Here is an 18903-nt window from a genome sequence, read left to right on the forward strand (position 1 = left end):
ACGTCAACAAAAACTTAATCAGCGAAACACACCAACAACTAAAATACACAAAACCATTCATTCTGCTCGTTCAGTCGTTCACTTGCTTTAGCTGAGAATTCAAACTTAAGTATGCAATCAAAAACACAAAAACTAGCGAATACGAACCTGCGATCGCTGCAGACGCTTAAAGAAACGATCCTTTTGAAGAGCTCCCATTCACAGACTCAACTTCTCAAGTTTGGGGAATTTGCAGTCAATTTGCCATGTTACAATATTCACTTAGAAAATCAGCAGACATGTTTACATAATATTTACAGGCCTCGTCTGGGATTTATTTTGAGGAAACTCCCCGTGTTGTGGCTGAGTGTTTGTGTACCTGGGACTCGCAGATGGCGCATCAAATTATCCCGCGGCAGCCTGCGTCACCATGTTTTCCAGATAAACTCGGTTAATTTCCCCGCGTGGTGATTAGGTGTGTACAATGAAATAATTTGGAGGTCCGTTTGCAGCCAATTATGTGCACTTTGGAGTCGTGAGTGGCAACATGGGGGAGCCGCAAACTCACTGCCATTTATAGCGTTTCATCCTTCCCGGATATCGGCAGCCAAATCAGAGCAATTACGAGCCGAGCGTGTCGACTTTTGAGTTTACCAAGTTCATTAGGCAAATTAACTTCCATAATTAGCTTCTGGCTCGGTGCGCGCTTTCATTCGCTTTTTGGGGCGATTTTAAGTAATGGCGAGCACACCAGAGCCCAAAGAAATCAAGAGTGGGAATCCAACGGGGGCAGGAGAACGGGCCACTTACTAATTAGACCTTATCAGATTCCAAAGATGAACTGAGGGACACTTGCAAGCGTGGTGACGGAAACACTTTGACGAGTCTCGAAGACTAATGAAAAAAAAATAAAATAGAAAGAAATGAAACTGGCGTCAGGATCTCGTGTTTTACTCACTTCTCGCGCGGATTCGCCGACAAGAGCTAATCTCTGCTGTTAGAAGTCCGAGGGGTTGTTCTTAACCAGGTACTCCGCCTGGAAGAGAATAAACCAGAAGACGTCCCCGGGGGCGTTCAATCGTACGGTTGCCAGACGTTAAAGGGGAGACAGGTGTGGACTTCGGAGAGTGAAATACCAGAAAGTCCACGGGGTCCTCCGGTTTCGCCCTGCAGCACTCGGCCAGTCCGCGGCTCAGCGTCGGCATGACGCGCTCCAGCAGGTAGTTCCTCATGGAGAGGGACTGGGCCTCCAGCAGCTCCTCCTCCTGCTGCCTCGTCTCCTCCCGCTTCTGGTTCTGATCGACCAATCACACATTGAACTGAACAGGTGTGTGGAAAGTTTCTGTTGGTTTTTGAATGAAGTGATTATCACTGTCGTGGTAAAGCCCCCCCCCCTCTCTCTTCCACTCACCCACTCCTTCCAGCAAGCTTCCCTGCGCCTGGACTCTTCCTCTTGCCACTGCTCCTCCTCCTCCTTCTCCTGGGCCTCTCTCTTCAGCCTCTCCTCGGCCTTCCTCTGCCCCTCCTCTTCCTCCACCTGGCTGGTGGAGCTGTAGTTTTTGGGCCGACCCACGGTGTCATAGACCTTCAGCATGAGCAGCCGCCAGTCTTGCTCGCTGCTGCTGGTGACCTCTGGACGGGGAGACAAGGAACTCGGTACAATTCAGTCACCTTAAGGAAGCAGATCCACAAAGTCGTAGCCGCGTGCTACCGAGGTGCAGGGGGGTCGCGTCCATCTCCAGGAAGTAGTTGACGACAGGGTCGGCGTCCACGTTGCTCCTGTACTCGGCCAGCCGCCTCAGGAAGTGCTCCTGCTCGTAGTTGTGCTTTTGCACGGCGCTCTCGGGCAGGTTGATCACTCGGTCGATCAGGAAGTCGTCGGACGCGTCCAGGCACAGCACGAAGTCTGCAGGTCGCACACGGACAACATTCACAGGAACGACAACCTGAAGCGGCTTTCCCATCCGCTGGATTTGGACGGTGAAAATAAACAAATGTGCGACAAAGACCTGGTACAATCTTGGGTGTGTCGTCGTCTCCGCCTAAAGAGAAACAGCTGGTGAGTATTTATATATTGTGTACACACATCTCATACTGTTTGTTTTTCTGTGTCTCACCATCAAAGAACTCTTTAGCTTGCTCATAGGTTTCAGGAAAACCATCCAGAACGAAACCCTGGTTTCTGCATGGAGCTGACTGTAGTTTTTCATTCAGCGTCTTCAGCCGGTCGTCCAAAGTACCTGAGACAAAATGATTTGGGGACGTTTTATTTGCAATTGTTAAAGATCAAATAAAAAAAAGTTGGAACATTCTGGTTGGTTGGTTCATTCGACACAAAGTAGCATTAAAAGCCACTTAATAAAAAAACTAAATTAGAATCACTCTTATCGTTAGGATTGGTTAATCCTCCAATGAACACAATAAATGTCAGTTGACCGGCTCATCAGCACGACTCTCACTAGTAACTTGGTCCGTACTTCCATTTTGATCCACGTGCTTCGGGCTGTTCTCTGGGTCACGTGCAGCGTCCACACCTTCCTGAGGGCATAAATTAAAAGCGATAAGTCAAACTGTTGTACAAACTACACACACAGAGAAACATTCGGAAGTCGACCTGTGGGACGATCTCGGGGTCCCTCCACGAGGCGTGATGCAGCTGGTAGTGCTCACAGATCGCCCTGCACGCTGTGCTTTTCCCCACTGCAGGAGGCCCCAGCACACACATACGTAGGGGCTGGAAAAGCAAGGACAGTTTATTTATTCAGCAGATATGGTGCATGGAGAGAATATTGTAAAATAAATAGAATATATTAAGTTAACTCTTTAATTTATTAGAAAGTTTGTTGTAAATTATTGTGTGATAGTGTAATTTTCCATATTATGTCCTTCATCCTTGAGACAAATTGACTGTTAATGCTTTCCCCCACACAGACATTCATGCCGTTAACGTTCATTTATTCTTTGGAGATGTCGGTGACGTCTGCTACCGACCTGCAGCCCCCGCTCCTGCCGGTACTCCTCCACCACCGCCTCCATGTTTTCCACCAGACCGGCTTTACACAGCCAGTTAACGGAGAACAGCGTCTCCATGTGGACGGCAGACATCCGAAGGTTGACCAGCATGGAATCGATCTCCATGACCTGTCAAGTGCAAAGAAGTGTCACGTCGACAGATCTGAAAGGAACGTTTTGGCTTTTAGGAGAATTTTCATTTCCTTCATAGAAAAACAAACAAATATATTTAACCATAATTAGGACTTCACACTCGTTCTCAGCAAGAGGAATTATACCATCAAACTCACTTTCTATTATATATTGAAGTGAGACCGTGATCAGCAGATATATGAAGTAAATATATAAAGACCTTTGCAGTGCTACTAAAAGCACAAAATAAAAATCATCCACTTGCACTGCTATTCAAAATATTCTAAATAACTGCAGAAGTAAATTGCTGGAACTGCATGACCCTTTAATAAATAGTAATATAATAATGATTTGTGTAGGCGTAACAAAACCTCGGCTGAAACTACAACCGACACAAGTTTGTTAAGAACTTCTTATTTGAAATCTCGTCAATTTTCCTATGAAGTCGTATTAATTTTAATCAATTTGCCAACAATTTCCAACAACTGCTCCTGACACTCAAGTCTTTGGCGAGGAAGGCCTCCTCGACGGGCTTTTTGCAGATCTTCCCCGGTCCGAGCTCAGTGGCGACGGCCTGGAGGGGGAACAGTTCCACGTTAGTAGAACATCTTCTCCCTCGTTAATCCACCCGTAGTTTGATCTTCATCACTCGATCACACAAACCTTCACAATGTCCCCCATGGTGCAGCTGGAACTGTCGACAGCCAGCAGGTACTGAGGCTCCGGCTGGTGCACCACCACCTTCTGAACCAGCCTGGAAGACATCCGGAGGAGGAGGACGTTCTATTGATTAAATATTTTCTTCTCCACCTTTTGCGTGTTCTGTGTGTCCAAACCTGGCCAGATCTCTGACGTGAACCGTGGGAACAAAGTTGTCGCCGTCTCCAAAGATGGAAATCTCGTGTTCTTCTCCGATCCATGAAGTCTACAGGGCAGGGATCATTTGAATTAATTGCAACGAGTGGAAGGAAAAATGGCCTTTTCGATTGTTGAGGATGGAAATTCTGATCGATAAATTCTGAGTGGAGTTCAGTGGAATTCTAATAGAAGAAGCTGATATTTTTATCTCACCTTAAAAAAGTAGTGGAAGATCTGTTCCCCCATCCCATACTGAAGTCCCGACGCCACCACGTATGTGGAGAACCTCGTTTTGTCCTGAAAGGAAAAGCACCGTGGGCCACCGTCACCGTGACGACTCTCAAGTCAACGCGTCTGCTGGAGAAAATGTCAAACTCATATTCCTCCTGACCGTTTTGCCCAGCTTCACCACCTTCTTCTCCAGGTCAATGTGCTTTCTGAAGTTCGGATGAGCCTTTCTGCGCCTGAAACTCTCGTCGGTGAGCAGCTCCGGGTCGTCCTGTCACAATAAGGACAAGGCACCAGAAAGAATCCATGATTGCAGCCATCAGCGAATGATGATCTACTTGGCTTGATTAAAACAATCACAGAATGCAGCGGGGGAAAATATATCCACAGGTTTATTGAAAGCGTTCATCAAATGTAATTTTGATTCTCAGAAAATTAGAACATCATCCGCTGTGATTACAGTCACTTTTTATCTGTTTGATGAATTTATTATCTATCTATGGTATAAAGTTTGTTTTTGTCTTAAATTCAAAATGTGCAGTATCATTTTTTTTTTTTTATTATCATCATTTCTAGTTATACTAGTATATATGACACTTGTTCACATATATTTGGAGAATGTTCCACTTGAATCAAGATCATCACAAGCCATTTATGGTTAAAAAGATATATATATATATTTATTTCAAAATTTAAAAGTGACCAAAATCACACACATTACAGCAATTCTGGTGAAGTAAAAATTTCCAAATAGCATATCTATATATACATACTGTATACATATATATATATATATATATATATATATATATATATGAGAGAACTGATTGGGATTGTGACATCCAGTGAACACAGAATTGAAGCTGGTGTGTATACTACATATACTTTGTAGAAATGAATTTCAACACTATTGAGGAGCCATTTGTACATTCTTGTAAAATAAAACAAAAAACATGTAAAATCATTTGTTTTTTCAAGATCAAAAACTAACTAAGTATTTAAGACTTTTTGTTGAATCTCAGTTAAACCTGAGCAATTTGTAATAACATTTTCATATTTATATTTTCATTCCATATTAATTTTGCTGAGACTAAAATTAAAATAGATATGTTTCCACCTATACTGTAACTACCGGCTATTGTTACTACATGCAGACAGAGCCAAACAAATGGCCGTCGTGTCAGACAACAGCGCAGTATGAATCCACTCACAGGATCCGGGGACTTGTTGCAGGCCCAGGTCATCACCGTGGAGATGAGAATGAACACCTTTGGCTTAGAGAAGTGGCCCATTTCGTCGTGAAGAGCTATAAATAAAAACACAGGAGGAGTAGCCCATAAATCATTGCCTGTCACAAGGTGTATTTGCTCTGCAGTCTACTTACTCTCACCAAGTTCATAGAAACTAAAGCATATGCTGCGTCAGGTTTCCTATTTTCAGACCCAGATTTTATCAACTCTAATAGGGGCTGGAATTAGAATATATATATAAAATGATTGGACAATAAACAGCCAGTTCAAACCATCCCAGACTGACCTGAAACAGCCCAGAAGCCTTCATCCACCTGGTCATCATGCTGGCTGATGTTGTAGATAATAACATCACAGGCCAGAAGTTTGGACAACAAATCATCCCTGTCTGGTTGCTTGAATACAAATATAAAGAATGTTTTTTGGGGGTTTGTTTAACTCAAAGCAGCAGATTTTTGGAACTGATTTTTATTTATTTTTTTACTTACAAAATACTGCTCCAAAACAAATGGCCACTCCTGGTCTGACTGATCTGAGACGGTCCCGACGAGCTCAAACCCTGTTTCACTCTGGTCCGTCTGAGATTCACCATCCAGGTCTTCAGAGTTGTCTTCAGTTGCTTCCAATCCGCTTTCACTTAACAGCTGTAAACACACACAGCACAGAGGAGCTAAGCTAGTTGCTAAAATAAATAAATAAATAAATAAATAAATAAATAAATAAATAAATAAATAAATAAATAAAAAAGACTTTTCACATTAAAACGTTACCTTAGCGATGTGTTTGGACGCATACGAGTCTATCCTGTTGACAAAAACTCTTTTAGGAGCTGGTTTCATTTTCTCCATCCTCTTTTTTATTTCTTCTTTCTGTCTTGAGTCTCCAGAGCTCGTGTAGAAGTTTGTGTAACGTTACCACGGAGACGGGTCCCCCGCGCGTGTCGAGCGACGTCAGACATCCGGAAGTAGAATTTAGACTTACGGTAGCGCGTATGATAAGAAAAATATGGAAATTGAATTGATAGTTAATGGAATAAGTCTAATAAGCAAATAACATATTCAGAAATGAAATTTGGCAAATGTGAGCCCACATTTTGTCAAGTTGAACACATTAAAATATCAAATTATGTAAACACACAAAACAACGCATTAAAACTGTCAAAATATTTCAAGAACTCTCCCAAAAAGAACAATGACTCCCTTTTGTATTTCTATTATACTTTATCATTAAAATATGTCATTCTCATTTTTTTTTTATATTTAAAAATTTCCCAATTACCCATCACAGCAGGGAAGATTATCTAACTATTCTTTATTGTGAGCAGTTGTCTGTCAAAATCATTTGATTGTTATGTTTGATTGCATGTTTGTTTGTTCCTTCTTTGTTAGATAAAGTTCTGAAGAAAAAGACTGAACACTGCTTTCACACATCTGACTTGTTTGGATTTCAGCATTCCAGTCTTACATGTTACACATTACACACGATTCGATCAAGATATTGACAGTTTGCCTATTAATTCCTAAATCCAATCAATCACTTAAGAGGTGTGTGTCAGCAGTCCTCAAGTGTTCAGGAAGTTTGTTCCACAGCTGCTTCAACTTGTTTCTGACTCTAAAACACTGCGTAAATCTCTTCCTGAGGACCTCGGGTGTCTCCATGTTTATCATTCTACAGGTAAATCTGTTTTTGGGTCCAAGACCAAACAAAGCTTTACAGACAAGAAGTGAGGTTTTGAAGTGGAACCTTTGACACACACACACACACACTTAAAACCATTCATTTGAAATTTGTTGGCCTGAGACAGTGGTCACGTTGTATGTTGTGGCAGCCTGGACAAAAGTGGAGTAAAGTTTGCAATAGACACGGGAAACAGGCAGGCCATTCTCTTATTGTTGGTTAAGCACATCTAAAGACATTTCAGTCATTTTATTCCCAAAAACTAAACTTCACACGCCAGAGAAGTTTGAAAATCTTCTTGAAAAGACTCCTTTATTATTTAAGCTCGTTCTTAAATACGTGTGTTGGAAGAAATGTTTTCTACTGGAGCACTTCTAGTGGAAACATTTACCTGCTCATATAGTCTGAATATGTCCCGTTAAATTTCTGGTTCCTGCATCATGTTTACTTGGGTGTCCTGGGTTGTGTTTGTCATTTCACAGGTACTTTCTGCTTCTGGAAACGAGGCTGGAATAAATTACACACACATTTATTTGAAAAATAAAAGTAGTTTTTTTCTTTTTTTAATTGCACATCTATTGATTCTCAGGCTTAAATGGTCATGATTTATTTAGTAGCATCACATCAACTGGACTGTGGACAACCCATATAAATTCTGAATAGAACTAGAAAGTATTGCACAAGTACTGCAAATAAAGATACTTGGTAAAGTAAGGCTTGTATTACTTGTGTGTGCAGGTATGATTGACTCAAAGGATTCTTCAAAGATTTATAAAGCTTAAAAAAATAAAAACAAACAACACACACACAAAAACGAATGATATAAACTACCAATGTGCACACGTGTTATCGAGGTATTCACCACATACTGTGGGTATATTCCGATGCTTTTTGGCTTTTCTTCCACCAAACAAGACTTTTGTGAATGAGACATCAACAGTTGGCGAAGTGAGTCGCATAGAGAGAGATCGCAACTCTCCAACTGCTTTCATCAACATGTAATATTTAGTTACTCACTCATTACTGCCAAAAGTAGTGGGATTACTGCAACACGTTTCTTTGTAACACGTTAATCCCTCACATTCAGAACTTTACGAATCCTTTCAAGCTGGTCGAGTTGCCTTCCTGCTAAAAATAGATTATTTATTAAATTGCTCATATCAGTGAGGTAAGAACATCCAGTCACTTTTCACACACGAATTATAAAAACTAGAAAGTAATTAGAATCATATAAAAAAAATCACAGAGTGCAAAATCCTGAACAATTCCGTGCGTTTTGTTTCCGTGTGTCCCTGATCTTTCACTGCGTCTTTGATACGACTTCATTAGAGAGAAAAGTGTTTAAATCGTCGTAACAAAAACACTGACGTGTCGAATGAGGGTGAGATATTAAAAAGCACATTCACAGCATAGTGTAAGTCGTCGTTTCACATTCAGACACTTAATCAGCCACCACCGCAAAGTTGTCAAACTGCGCGAGCTGGAAAGAGTTCGTTCCGATCGCCGCCCAGCCGTTCTTCGGAGTCAGTACCACGGCATTCTTCCACAGGGGGTATCCATTCAGGAAACCGGACGCAAACTGGCCCTGAAACAGAGACGGATCCAACGTTAGACCTCGATCATCCACGTTATTAGGTCCAGCAGGACTTTCCATATAACTGTTTTAACCGGTTTTTTAAGAGCTCCAGTCAAAACTGATATTAAAACCCTTTTTTTTTTATATATATACATAACCTCAGTGTTGCCAATCTTGCAGACCTTGACCTATTTTCTTGTGAAACAGTTCCCTAATGTTGTGCTAAATCAGAGCTTTATTAGCAGAAAGGAGCAATAAAAAGTTAAAAAAAAACAGTTAAAAAAATAAAAGAACAAAACACATTATCAAGCCTCTGGTTACTCACCTTTACAGTGATTGACAGCGTGTACCAGTGATACGCTCGGGTTCCAGACAGGCCCTCAGCAAGTATAGTCTGTCCAGCTGATGACAAAAAACAAACAGCGTGAGATACAGCATTACCCATAATTCAACGGTGTCCTTGATCCTAACGGACAAGAAGTGAAACAATCAAATACAAGTTAGAAATCGTTACAATGCGAACACAACAACCTTGAATTCTCTAGATACCAAAGCGGCGCGTTCTCCCTGACCTATATCGTTTGTAACTTTGTAGGTGCCGTCGGCAAACACCCAGAAATACACTCCCTTGGCGCTGCGGATGGACTGGCCCCCGCGGTCCACCCGGGCTGCGACGAACACGCCGCCGGTACGGACATCCTCCATGAACACGTCGCAGGCGACGGTCAGGTTCTGCCTGCACACACAAACAACAACACACACCAAAGATTAAAAACCCATTTCCAGGAGTCGTGCAAGTTGTGCAAAAAAAAAAAGAAAAGAAAAGAAAGATCCTCTCACCACTGGTAGTCCCCGATGACGCTGACCGTCTGGTCGGCGTCGGCCGCCCACGTCACGGGCCGCTGGGTCAGGACTTGTCGTAAGGTGAAGACGTGAGGACCGGGGTCGGAGAGGTTGGCGTGGTACTCGAACACGCCCGTCTGGTCGGCGAAGTTGGGAGCCTCCGAGAAGGGGGGGTTCCCTGCGGCCGGAAAGGAAAACGCTTGAGGCGAACTGCTGCCGACGAATTTTCGGGACTTCATAGCAGCACTTTGATGGAATGACACAAATTCAAAGTGTAGTGATGGCATTGCAGAGGAGCAAGTTGTTGTTGGTAAAGCGCAAAGTAAAGATGATCCAATGAAAAGGATAAGAGTGTTTGAGTGTTTTGTTTTTTAAAGTATTAAAACATAAAAGAATTAGTGTGTTTCAGTGTAATGTTCTTGATATTTTTGGGATATAACCTCCTTTTAAGCTCCTTCCTCTGGACACATGAAGCTTTTGATTTCATTTGCTTTATTCCAGTTAATTTATTAATTTAAAGTTAAGTTTCAAATATACTTCCATTAAAGTTCGTATCAGCACAGAGAATAAATCACTACATGAAAACAAGACCTTCACCACACATTTCTACAAAGTACGTGGTGCAACTTTATGGACGCCAACTGCCGTTAAACCCAAGTGAAGAAGAATAAGGGAAAACGTCATCAGGGATTAAACCGCTGCTGCTAAGAGAGAGAGAGGGAAACAGTCATCAGGGACAACGAGAGCGGTGGGAAACAATGTAGATGGATGGAACCAGCAGGTGGGAGTAATGCGACTGTATGGATGCCAACTGCCGTTGAACCCAAGTAGAGGAGGAGGAGGAGGAGGAGGAGGAGGAGGAGGAGGAGAAGGAGAAGGAGAAGAAGAAGAAGAAGAAGAAGAAGAAGAAGAAGAAGAAGAAGAAGAAGAAGAAGAACCGTCATCAGGGACGAACAGAGCAGCGGGAAACAACATGGATAGAACGAACCAACAGATGGCGGTAATGCAACTTTATAGACACAAACTGTCGTTAAACTCAAAATAAGAACAAGAAGATAAAGGTATTGATGACGCATTAGAGATGTCTTGTTGTATCAACAACTAAAAAAATTTATCTTTCTCGTGTGGATTCTGGTAGAGTAACTTAAACTAAAACTAGTTCCCAAGTTGTGTGTTACTGTGTGAATACTGGGGCAGTAACCTCACTGGACTGGCTGCTCTGTGTGATGAGTCGACATCAGCTGATTACATAACAAACCATTTTAACATAAATGTTTTCACTAAGAGATTTTAACATTACAACCAACAAGATCCTGTTGAAACGATTCAAACTCTATTCAGGAAACGAGGGATCGTTACTGGAACACTCACGAGCGTTGAAGTCATCTTTGTATGCTTTGGGGAAGCGGGCGGAGGGCGGCGGGTCGGGAAAGCTTCCTTTGGTTCCCGCGGTGATGGTGGTGAACGTGTAAACCTCGTCCTCGCCCAGATTGAGGCTGAACGAGCCGCCGGCAAGCTGAAGTCACCGTGGACAGAAGGACAGTCGGTTACAGCTGCAGACTCTCGCCGACGTGTCGCAGAGAACCCGTCAATTAGAACCGTACCTTCAGCGGCGGGAGCTTCTTGAAGAAAGTGGGCTTTTTGGTTTGGAAGTTGAACTGCGACTGCCACACCTGGAGTTCCTTTATGGAAGCCTGGAACGGGGAAAAAAATGAATAAAAATGAAGAACTTTGACTTCGCTGATTATTAACAAATCGATCGACGTCCCTCCTGGACTTACGAACGATCCCTTCAACTGGAAAGTTGCCTTCTGGGACGTCACATTGAAGTGGGGCAGCGGAGGTCTGATACAGACTGAATGATCATGAGTCTGGAAGAGGACAATTCTTTGTTTCAGTGTGTGTATATAATAATAATAATAATAATAAACAAAATCTGTTTTCACTTCTTCTATTGTGACATTCTTGACCTGATCGTCCACACGATAAACGTCTAATTCTACCTAATTTCTACAAAACAGAAAATAAAGGACGCTCAACTTGCCATGGTTTCTACGACAACAGTGAGGTTTCCTTTGCCATCGGTCAGGGCCACGTAACTCCCACCCTGAGCCAAGTGTCCAACCGTCTGCAGGTACGTCCATCCCGGCTGCGTGAACTGCGTGGTGTGAGCTGCAGAGCGCAAAGGGTTAAAGGGTTATTGCTGGGTTTTTTTTTGTTTGTGTTAAGAAGCAAACCAGTTCACTGTATTGTACTTCTAAACAGACCTGTGATCCAGATGGGAGACTCCACCACATAATTGCCGCTCCACGGCTCCTCGGCCGTCATCAGGCCGTCTCTGCCGAACGGCAGGTCCTCGTAGTAGCTGGCCACCAGGTTCCAGGAGATTGTGCTAAAGGGGAAAGAGTATGGCGGCGCCGACACCAGTACAACGTGATCCAACTGGTCTAATCAGAGAATCTCCAGTCAGATCTGCTCAAAACGTTGCTCACGCCGTCATGTTGCCGTTGACGTAGTTCTGGTTGAGGATCCGGGCCCAGCATCCTCCCCCCACCTCGTCGTTGAAGGTGCTGTAGTCCTCCGACGACCACAGTTTCTTCTGCGTCTTCAAAGCGTCGACGACGGTCTTGGTGCCGGGATAATGAGCCCTGCTCGGCCCGCATGGAACGACACCGCAGATCAGACTGGTTGACGTTGGCTTGATCGTACAACAGACAATGTGCTCCACGACAAACACACCGCATGCTGTTAGTACGGCGCGGTTTTACAGAATCACACGAAGATGATATCTCTCGATAAAGAGAGGCGGCGCAGCGAGAATGGCTTTGTTAGGCAGCGCGAAGCTTTAAGGTTTCGGCGAAGCGGCTCAGAAGCTCGGAGGCGTCCTACCCGAGCACGTCTACGGCCGTGCCGAGCTCGGGGTCGAGCAGCAGCGACTGGGCAATGGGCTCCCAGAGGTTGTCACTGGCTATGATCCTGACCCTCTGCAGACCGAACTTGTCCAGAGTGTAGCGCAGCAGCTGACGCAGCAATAAACAGGGAGAAAAAAAAAAAAGAAAAAAAACTGGTTCAGCTTGGATTTTGCTCACCATGTATGAGGTTTTTTTATGTATATAAATATACATATAAAAATGTAATTTGAATATAAGCTGCTCCCACCAAATTTAAAAAGAAAAAAAAAAGAAAAGTCGAAGTTACATGATGCATCTGAACGCATCACACATGTATCAGCAAATCCATAAATTAGCCTTGTGGTGTTTAAAGAGTGTGAAAGAATAGCGACCTATAGTCCATAAATGACAGTATATACATATATATATATATATATATATACATATATGTGTGTACACACATTCTAGATGTGAAGGAGACGGTTGTAATGTAAAACTCACTGCAAGCAATAGTGAAAGATGTTGATGTTACTTCAGGGCTTAATGAGTTTTAAAAAAAAGGGGGAACTGTCTCCACTGTCATTCCTCTCGCTGTTAAACACCGTAGCATGGCCCAACACTTTGGAGCGCACTGTAAACCCGGTTAAAAGATCATATTATTTTAGTGAATAAATCCAGGCTGAAGATGCATTGAAGAACGTCCGATATCTAGTCCAAGTTCTGTTTGAAAACACATTATTCGTTGTCGTCATTTTTTGGGTTGCGCTTTTGTTTATGCCTCAGTATTTTCATAATAACATGCAAAATATGCAAATTCAATGTAGCGTGTAACAATGAGATTAATCGAGCCCCATAAAATAAAATAAAATAAAACCCCCAAAACAAACAAAGATTTAATCTGTCTCTCTTCAGATGATGGCAGTGATCATTCATTTGTTCATCCGGAGACGTAATCTCAGATTACAGTATTCGAGTTTGCCACATTCGCACGCTATAAACGAACACATGCGTCCGGTGGCGGTTATCGCAGCTCAACTGCTGAAGCAGAAGAACAGCCACGAACATTCAGATCAGGATTGATTCATAGAGGAGGAGGAAGAGGAGGAGGAGGAGGAGGAAGAGGACGGCGGAGACGCAGAGAAACGCGGCGGACGTTAACAACGGTGCGTGAGCTCCAGTCGCCGGTACTCACCCAATCACCTCAACCGAATCGTTGAGGTCTGGGTCGAGATTCATGGAGTCGGCGATGCTCCAATCGCCGTCCGCTGCGACGATGCCGACGCCGGTTAGACCGACCTTATCCAGCGTGTTGCGGAGAACCTTCGGCAGTAAACACACGCTCTGAGGGGAACTCTCTCTTTTACGGAGAGTCGCATTAAAGCTCTCAATGTCGGTGGCTGTTCTTCTCCTCCGGGTTCATAGACACTCGCATCAAACTGCATGGAAGCCGAACGAAGGACAGAGACCGACTCACCTTGATGTACTTGGCGTCGAAGCTTCGCTCGTTCCAGATCTGAGACGAGAGAGATTCATTACTCAAGTGTCTTACTACGTCTGTTCGACGTCTACATGCAGGCGTACGCCCACACACCCCGACGTAGTCGACGTCCAGGTCGTGGTACATCTTGGCCCCACGGAACCAGCTCACGACGTACGACGCGGTGACGTCCGGAAAGTCGTAGGGCCAGTTCTTCCCGTGGCCGACCCAGCCGGGAAAAGCCCAGGGCAAACCTGCAGCGACACCCAGAAGAATTATATATAAGAATCAAATTATAATTAAAAATGTAAATTAAAAAAATATATTCATTATAATAATAACTGGTAACTATTTTATTTTTTTTTACATAATACTATCGTTTTGTTTACTTTTTTGTTGTGTTTTTTTCCCACTCCCTTACCGGTGCAGCAGCGCGGCTACAGAACAGCAGAACACCGAGAAACTACGATTAGAAATATTATTTTGAGTAAAATATAAGAGTCTTCCCACCAGTATTCCAAAAAATTTTTTATAAAAAATTTAAATGAAGAGAAAGTAATTATAATTTAAGAGGATTGGGAGTCTTTGAAAGAGAATCAATGTTAAAAACATTTTTATTTTAAAAAGTCATATTATGGACGACTTAAAATTGTGTAAATCTAAGTTGTGCTTCGAAAAAGAAAAGAATGGTTGCAATGGAAAATGACTGAAATCAGAAATAATTAAGAAGAATTACTTAAGATTAAGTTTTAGTTTTTCTCTTCTTTCTGTTACGTTTTGTTTTTTATGCCTTTTTTTTTCTGGTATCACCTGTATGGATTCTTAAAGGTAAGGCAAAAATAAGCCTGGGCTTATCCTGTAAAAAGGAAAAAAAACAAAAAAAACATGTGCGCGTGAACTTTTAAGAACTATACTCTGAATGGACAAAACTACATTTTTGCACCGGAATAAACGGTTCACTCATTCATTGAACTATGGAATAATATTAAGGCAGAAAGTTTCACTTTATAAAGTCATTTGCACACTTTGTAAAGCCGAATTTAAGGACCACAGAAGTAATTCTCTCTCTCTGTCTCGCACCCTCACAAAACCGGGTGTTTATTTATAAATGTATTTATTTTTTTTGCTAAACTTAAAAGCTAAAAAGGACATTATAAAAATCCTCTTTGAACTTAGTCACTGTGTGTTGAGTCTACATTAATCCCATGAATAAATCGGCACAAATTTCTGTAATCAATTGTGATTAATCGCGATTAATTACAGAAAATTGTGCGATTAATCAGTTATCTTTTCTTTCTTTTTTTAATCGATTGACAGCACTAATAAAAACATGAATGATAAATCCGACATCTAGACGATGCATCTCTGAATACGTCATAATTGGGTTTCGTCTCACCGACGAGTGTGATGTTCGGGTTCCTCCTCTTGGCCTCTTTCATGAGCCACCACTCGTAGCCGCGGAAGTAATTCTCGTCGTCCTCGTAGTGCATGTGGGACGGCTCCGTTCCATCTGATGGGAATCAAGGTGTTGCTCGATGTTCAGTCAAGGCTCTGCTACAGTCCTTTTGTTTTTCGACAGCTAAGAATAAATGCTTAAAAAAAAAAAACAATTATTTCCTGTTTTTTTATATTATATATTTATTTTATGGCTGTTTTCTTCACAATAAGCAAACAAACTAGTAGTGAAACTCTATCAGCAGGCAATAGAGAGTGACCTGTCACTGGCCACATCTCCGGTCAATGTGCAGCTTTTACATTTACTACAAACTGCACCATACTGATTATTGACTATAGCCAACATGCCCCCCCCACCCCACAGGGTTGGGTTTTGTAGCTTCAGGTATGTGCAAGAGTGAACAAACATCACGAGGACGGGATACTTTATCATGTGACCGCGTGTGTGTTATTGTCTTCAGGAGCGCAGCCAAACATAAACAGTTTATTAGTTATGAACACTCAGTTCTAAGCTGGAGCTGTCCCTTTCACTACTGCTTGACAAACCCATTCATTACTAGTTTACAGAACATTACAGCAATGTTTTGTAGAATTAGAGGCCAGTTGAAGTTAAAATAGTGGAATTTGGACTGTAGGCTGTTAAAAAAAAGACCATTCATAGTGAAGTTTCACTATTTTTTTAAGGTGTGTGTATTATTTTTACTGCATTTTGACAGCATTCATCAAATGGAATATAAGAAATTGTGCATCGGGGGTGTTAACGTGTACTTTGTCTTTTTCTTTCGGGTAATCTGGCATGATATTTACACTACTTTTTGAAAAAAATTTAATAAACATGCACAATATTTGTGATACAAGAAAGTGGAATACTCGCCAGTAGTCTGGGCGTCTCCTCCGATCTCCACCTTCAGTATGTGCAGGGAGGCTCCAAAGTTTGGCTGCAGCAGAGGAAAGAAATACAAGCGGGTGATCCGTCCATTGAAACAACATGCAGGGGTCACGCGCATACACACACTCACACGCACGCGCACACTCACCTTAAAGAGAAAGTCCAGGATCTGACTGCGGTAGGGCTCTGCATAGTTCACCAGCAGACGAGAAGTGGCCTACACGCGCACACGCACACGCACAGGCACAGGCACAGGCACAGGCACAGGCACACGCACACACACACACACACACACACACACACACACACACACACACACACACACACACACACACACACACACACACACACACACACACACACACACACACACACACACACACACACACACACACACACTGTTGTCAGTGTTGCTGGACCCAGGAAGTGTTGAAGAAAAAGCCAAACTCACCCCGCCGCCGCTCAAACCCCCGACCCCGTCAAACCGTCTCCCCGCCCCGCCCTCGTCCGACAACACGTACGTCTGAGCGGAGCCGCGGCCGGTGGCTGAAAGCAGAGAAAACAGAACCAGCAGGGAGACCACCATGCTGAGCTCATCACACACAATGACTGAACCCCGTCACGTGACCGCGGAGAGAAGAGGAAGGGGAAGAAAGAGGAAGTTGCAGTTCCCTGCGACAGCCACCAGAGGGCGGCGCAGACCCGCTGGATACAACTATAATCGGCGTTAAAACTTTATTTATAAACCATCTACAACCATAAAACACTGATTGTGTATATTGCTGCGCTTTATGCTCTTCGTAGAAAGAGCTACAGCCTGCGGACTAAAAAAGTGTCGACTTTTTTTTAAGGTGGAAATAATACGTGTCAATAATAATCATTAACGAAAAAAAAAATATTAACGTGTTTACATCAGTTTCCTTGATCAATATCAGAAGTAGTAGCATTAGTAGTTGTTGTTTCATTATTTATTCATTTATATCGAATTGCTCGAACTTAAATATAAAATTCAACAGTTCACAACAATCAACTAAAGATATTTCACCAAACAAAGAGTGAATAAGTGATAACAGAAGAATATAATCATCATTTAGTAATAGTTGAAGTAGCAGTAGTAGTTGCTGTTGTAGTCGTAGAAGAAGCCAATGTAGTCTTAGTAGTAGAAGTGGAAGTTGTAATTGTAATAATTGCTGCTGTTGTTGTTGTTGAAGTTGTTGCTATTACTGCTGCTGTAGTAGTAGTAGTGGTAGTGGTAAAGAATTACAGTATTTGTTGATTTTAGTTTTAGTTTTTCAGTCGTTCATTTGCAGTGTCCATGCATACAGAGCTTTCACATGGTGGTGCAATGATTAGCACTTTCGTCCCATCGCAAGAAAAACCTTCTTAATAGCAGCAGACAGGTCTCCACCGTGGCTCCCTGACCTTTGACCCTCATGAGCTCTATGTTATATGTCCTTGGTCGAAGTTTGTCATATTACGATGTAAATAAAGATGTCTGATTCAGAAACACGCAATAACTGAACTAACCTGTGTAAAGAATTGGATTATGAAATCATCTCATCATAAGTGTAATGACCTAATGATTGTCTTTTCAAAATTGACAAAAGCAGCTATTTCTTATTCACTTATCAAAGAACAATTTTCTAACTAACAGTGGCTCATACATCAAACTTAATTGGATTCAAGTATTAATTTCAAATAAAATTATTACTTTACTTGTTGAGATTATGGAATAAATAGAAATAAATAGTAATGTTTTTCTGGTAGTCGTGATGGAAATCCACCCTGTAGTTCCGTATGTGACCACCAGAGGGCGCGGGGCCTCACAGACGGCCCTCCCGGCTGCTTCCACATGCAGGGTGTTCCATAAATCAAGATTACCGTGATGGCTGTGAAAAACGATGCTGCTGCTCGATCCGGGCAATTTCAAATCAGAGTGGCGCAAAGTTCAGAAGCGTGAGCAGGAATGTGTCTTACTAACCGGGATTGGGCCTCGCTGGCCTTTATTTCAAGGTGACCTCCGACCCGGCGGGTCGCCACGGGAGAGAGTTGGCATCATGCGGATGTGTCATATCAGCTGGCACCAGTTTCTGTTGTTCAGACGTAAACACGGCTCTGCGGGAAAGCCTCACGCAGGCCGGGAGGCTGTATAAATATAACGTTTTGTCATTGAGAGGAGTCTTGCGGTTGCAGCGTCTCATCGGCTTCTATCCGAGACGATCGGCGTTTCCTGTGTGGGGAAGGTGTGTGAAACACTCTCATTTTATTAGAGAAACAAACCAAATCCCAAAAAGAGTGTCGCTCTTTGTTCTAAACTCTAAGTTTGCTATTGTGTGTGCTATTATGTGCAGTTTCCCCTTTATTTCGTCCCTCTTTGTGGTCATTCTGTGTCCTTTTATGGCCGTTTATGAATCTTTTTGAGGGCGTTTAGTGTTATTTAATTGTTGTTATTTGCGGTAATTATCTGTGATTGTTTTATTTCTTTGTGGTCATTCTGTGTATTTTTGCAGTTGTTATTGCCTCTTTTCCAACTTTTTGGTCGTTTTGAGTCCTCTTCACGTTTGTTTTACGGCCATTCTGCGTCACTTGTTTTTATTTTATGTCTAGTTGTTTCATCACAATGGGGCCTTTTCAAG

General features: G+C 42.5%; 2 protein-coding genes across 4 annotated transcripts; both read right to left on the reverse strand.

The window, feature by feature from the left end:
- Positions 1–976: 976 nt before the first annotated feature.
- ak7b (adenylate kinase 7b) lies at positions 977–6307 on the reverse strand (the record flags this gene model as incomplete). Its single annotated transcript, XM_080479824.1, has 16 exons — positions 977–1015; positions 1116–1274; positions 1391–1611; positions 1691–1885; positions 2097–2219; positions 2457–2517; positions 2594–2713; positions 2971–3120; positions 3620–3697; positions 3787–3877; positions 3960–4048; positions 4195–4278; positions 4373–4480; positions 5421–5515; positions 5746–5854; positions 6230–6307. 16 exons carry the CDS (start codon positions 6305–6307, stop codon positions 977–979), a joined length of 1800 nt encoding a protein of 599 aa, XP_080335950.1.
- A 1046-nt stretch (positions 6308–7353) lies between these two features.
- On the reverse strand, positions 7354–16903 carry galcb (galactosylceramidase b). 3 transcript variants are annotated; one of them, XM_080480278.1, is made up of 17 exons: positions 16719–16903; positions 16416–16484; positions 16253–16316; positions 15320–15433; positions 14038–14177; positions 13921–13959; positions 12445–12575; positions 12048–12203; positions 11823–11947; positions 11600–11727; positions 11337–11426; positions 11160–11249; positions 10927–11071; positions 9553–9733; positions 9285–9448; positions 9038–9114; positions 7354–8721 (listed from the first exon to the last, which is right to left on the reverse strand). In XM_080480278.1, exons 1-17 carry the CDS (start codon positions 16851–16853, stop codon positions 8578–8580), a joined length of 1992 nt encoding a protein of 663 aa, XP_080336404.1. In that variant the 5' UTR covers positions 16854–16903; the 3' UTR covers positions 7354–8577. The 3 variants fall into 3 exon arrangements, with proteins under 3 accessions (XP_080336404.1, XP_080336405.1, XP_080336403.1); XM_080480279.1 differs by lacking the exon at positions 12445–12575 and adding an exon at positions 13639–13766 and having other exon boundaries at positions 7418–8721; positions 16719–16896; XM_080480277.1 differs by having other exon boundaries at positions 7418–8721; positions 13921–14177; positions 16719–16872.
- Between the last annotated feature and the right edge of the window lie 2000 nt (positions 16904–18903).

Source organism: Lipophrys pholis (genome assembly GCF_963383615.2).
Source record: "Lipophrys pholis genome assembly, chromosome: 14".
Classification (NCBI taxonomy): Eukaryota; Metazoa; Chordata; class Actinopteri; order Blenniiformes; family Blenniidae; genus Lipophrys; species Lipophrys pholis.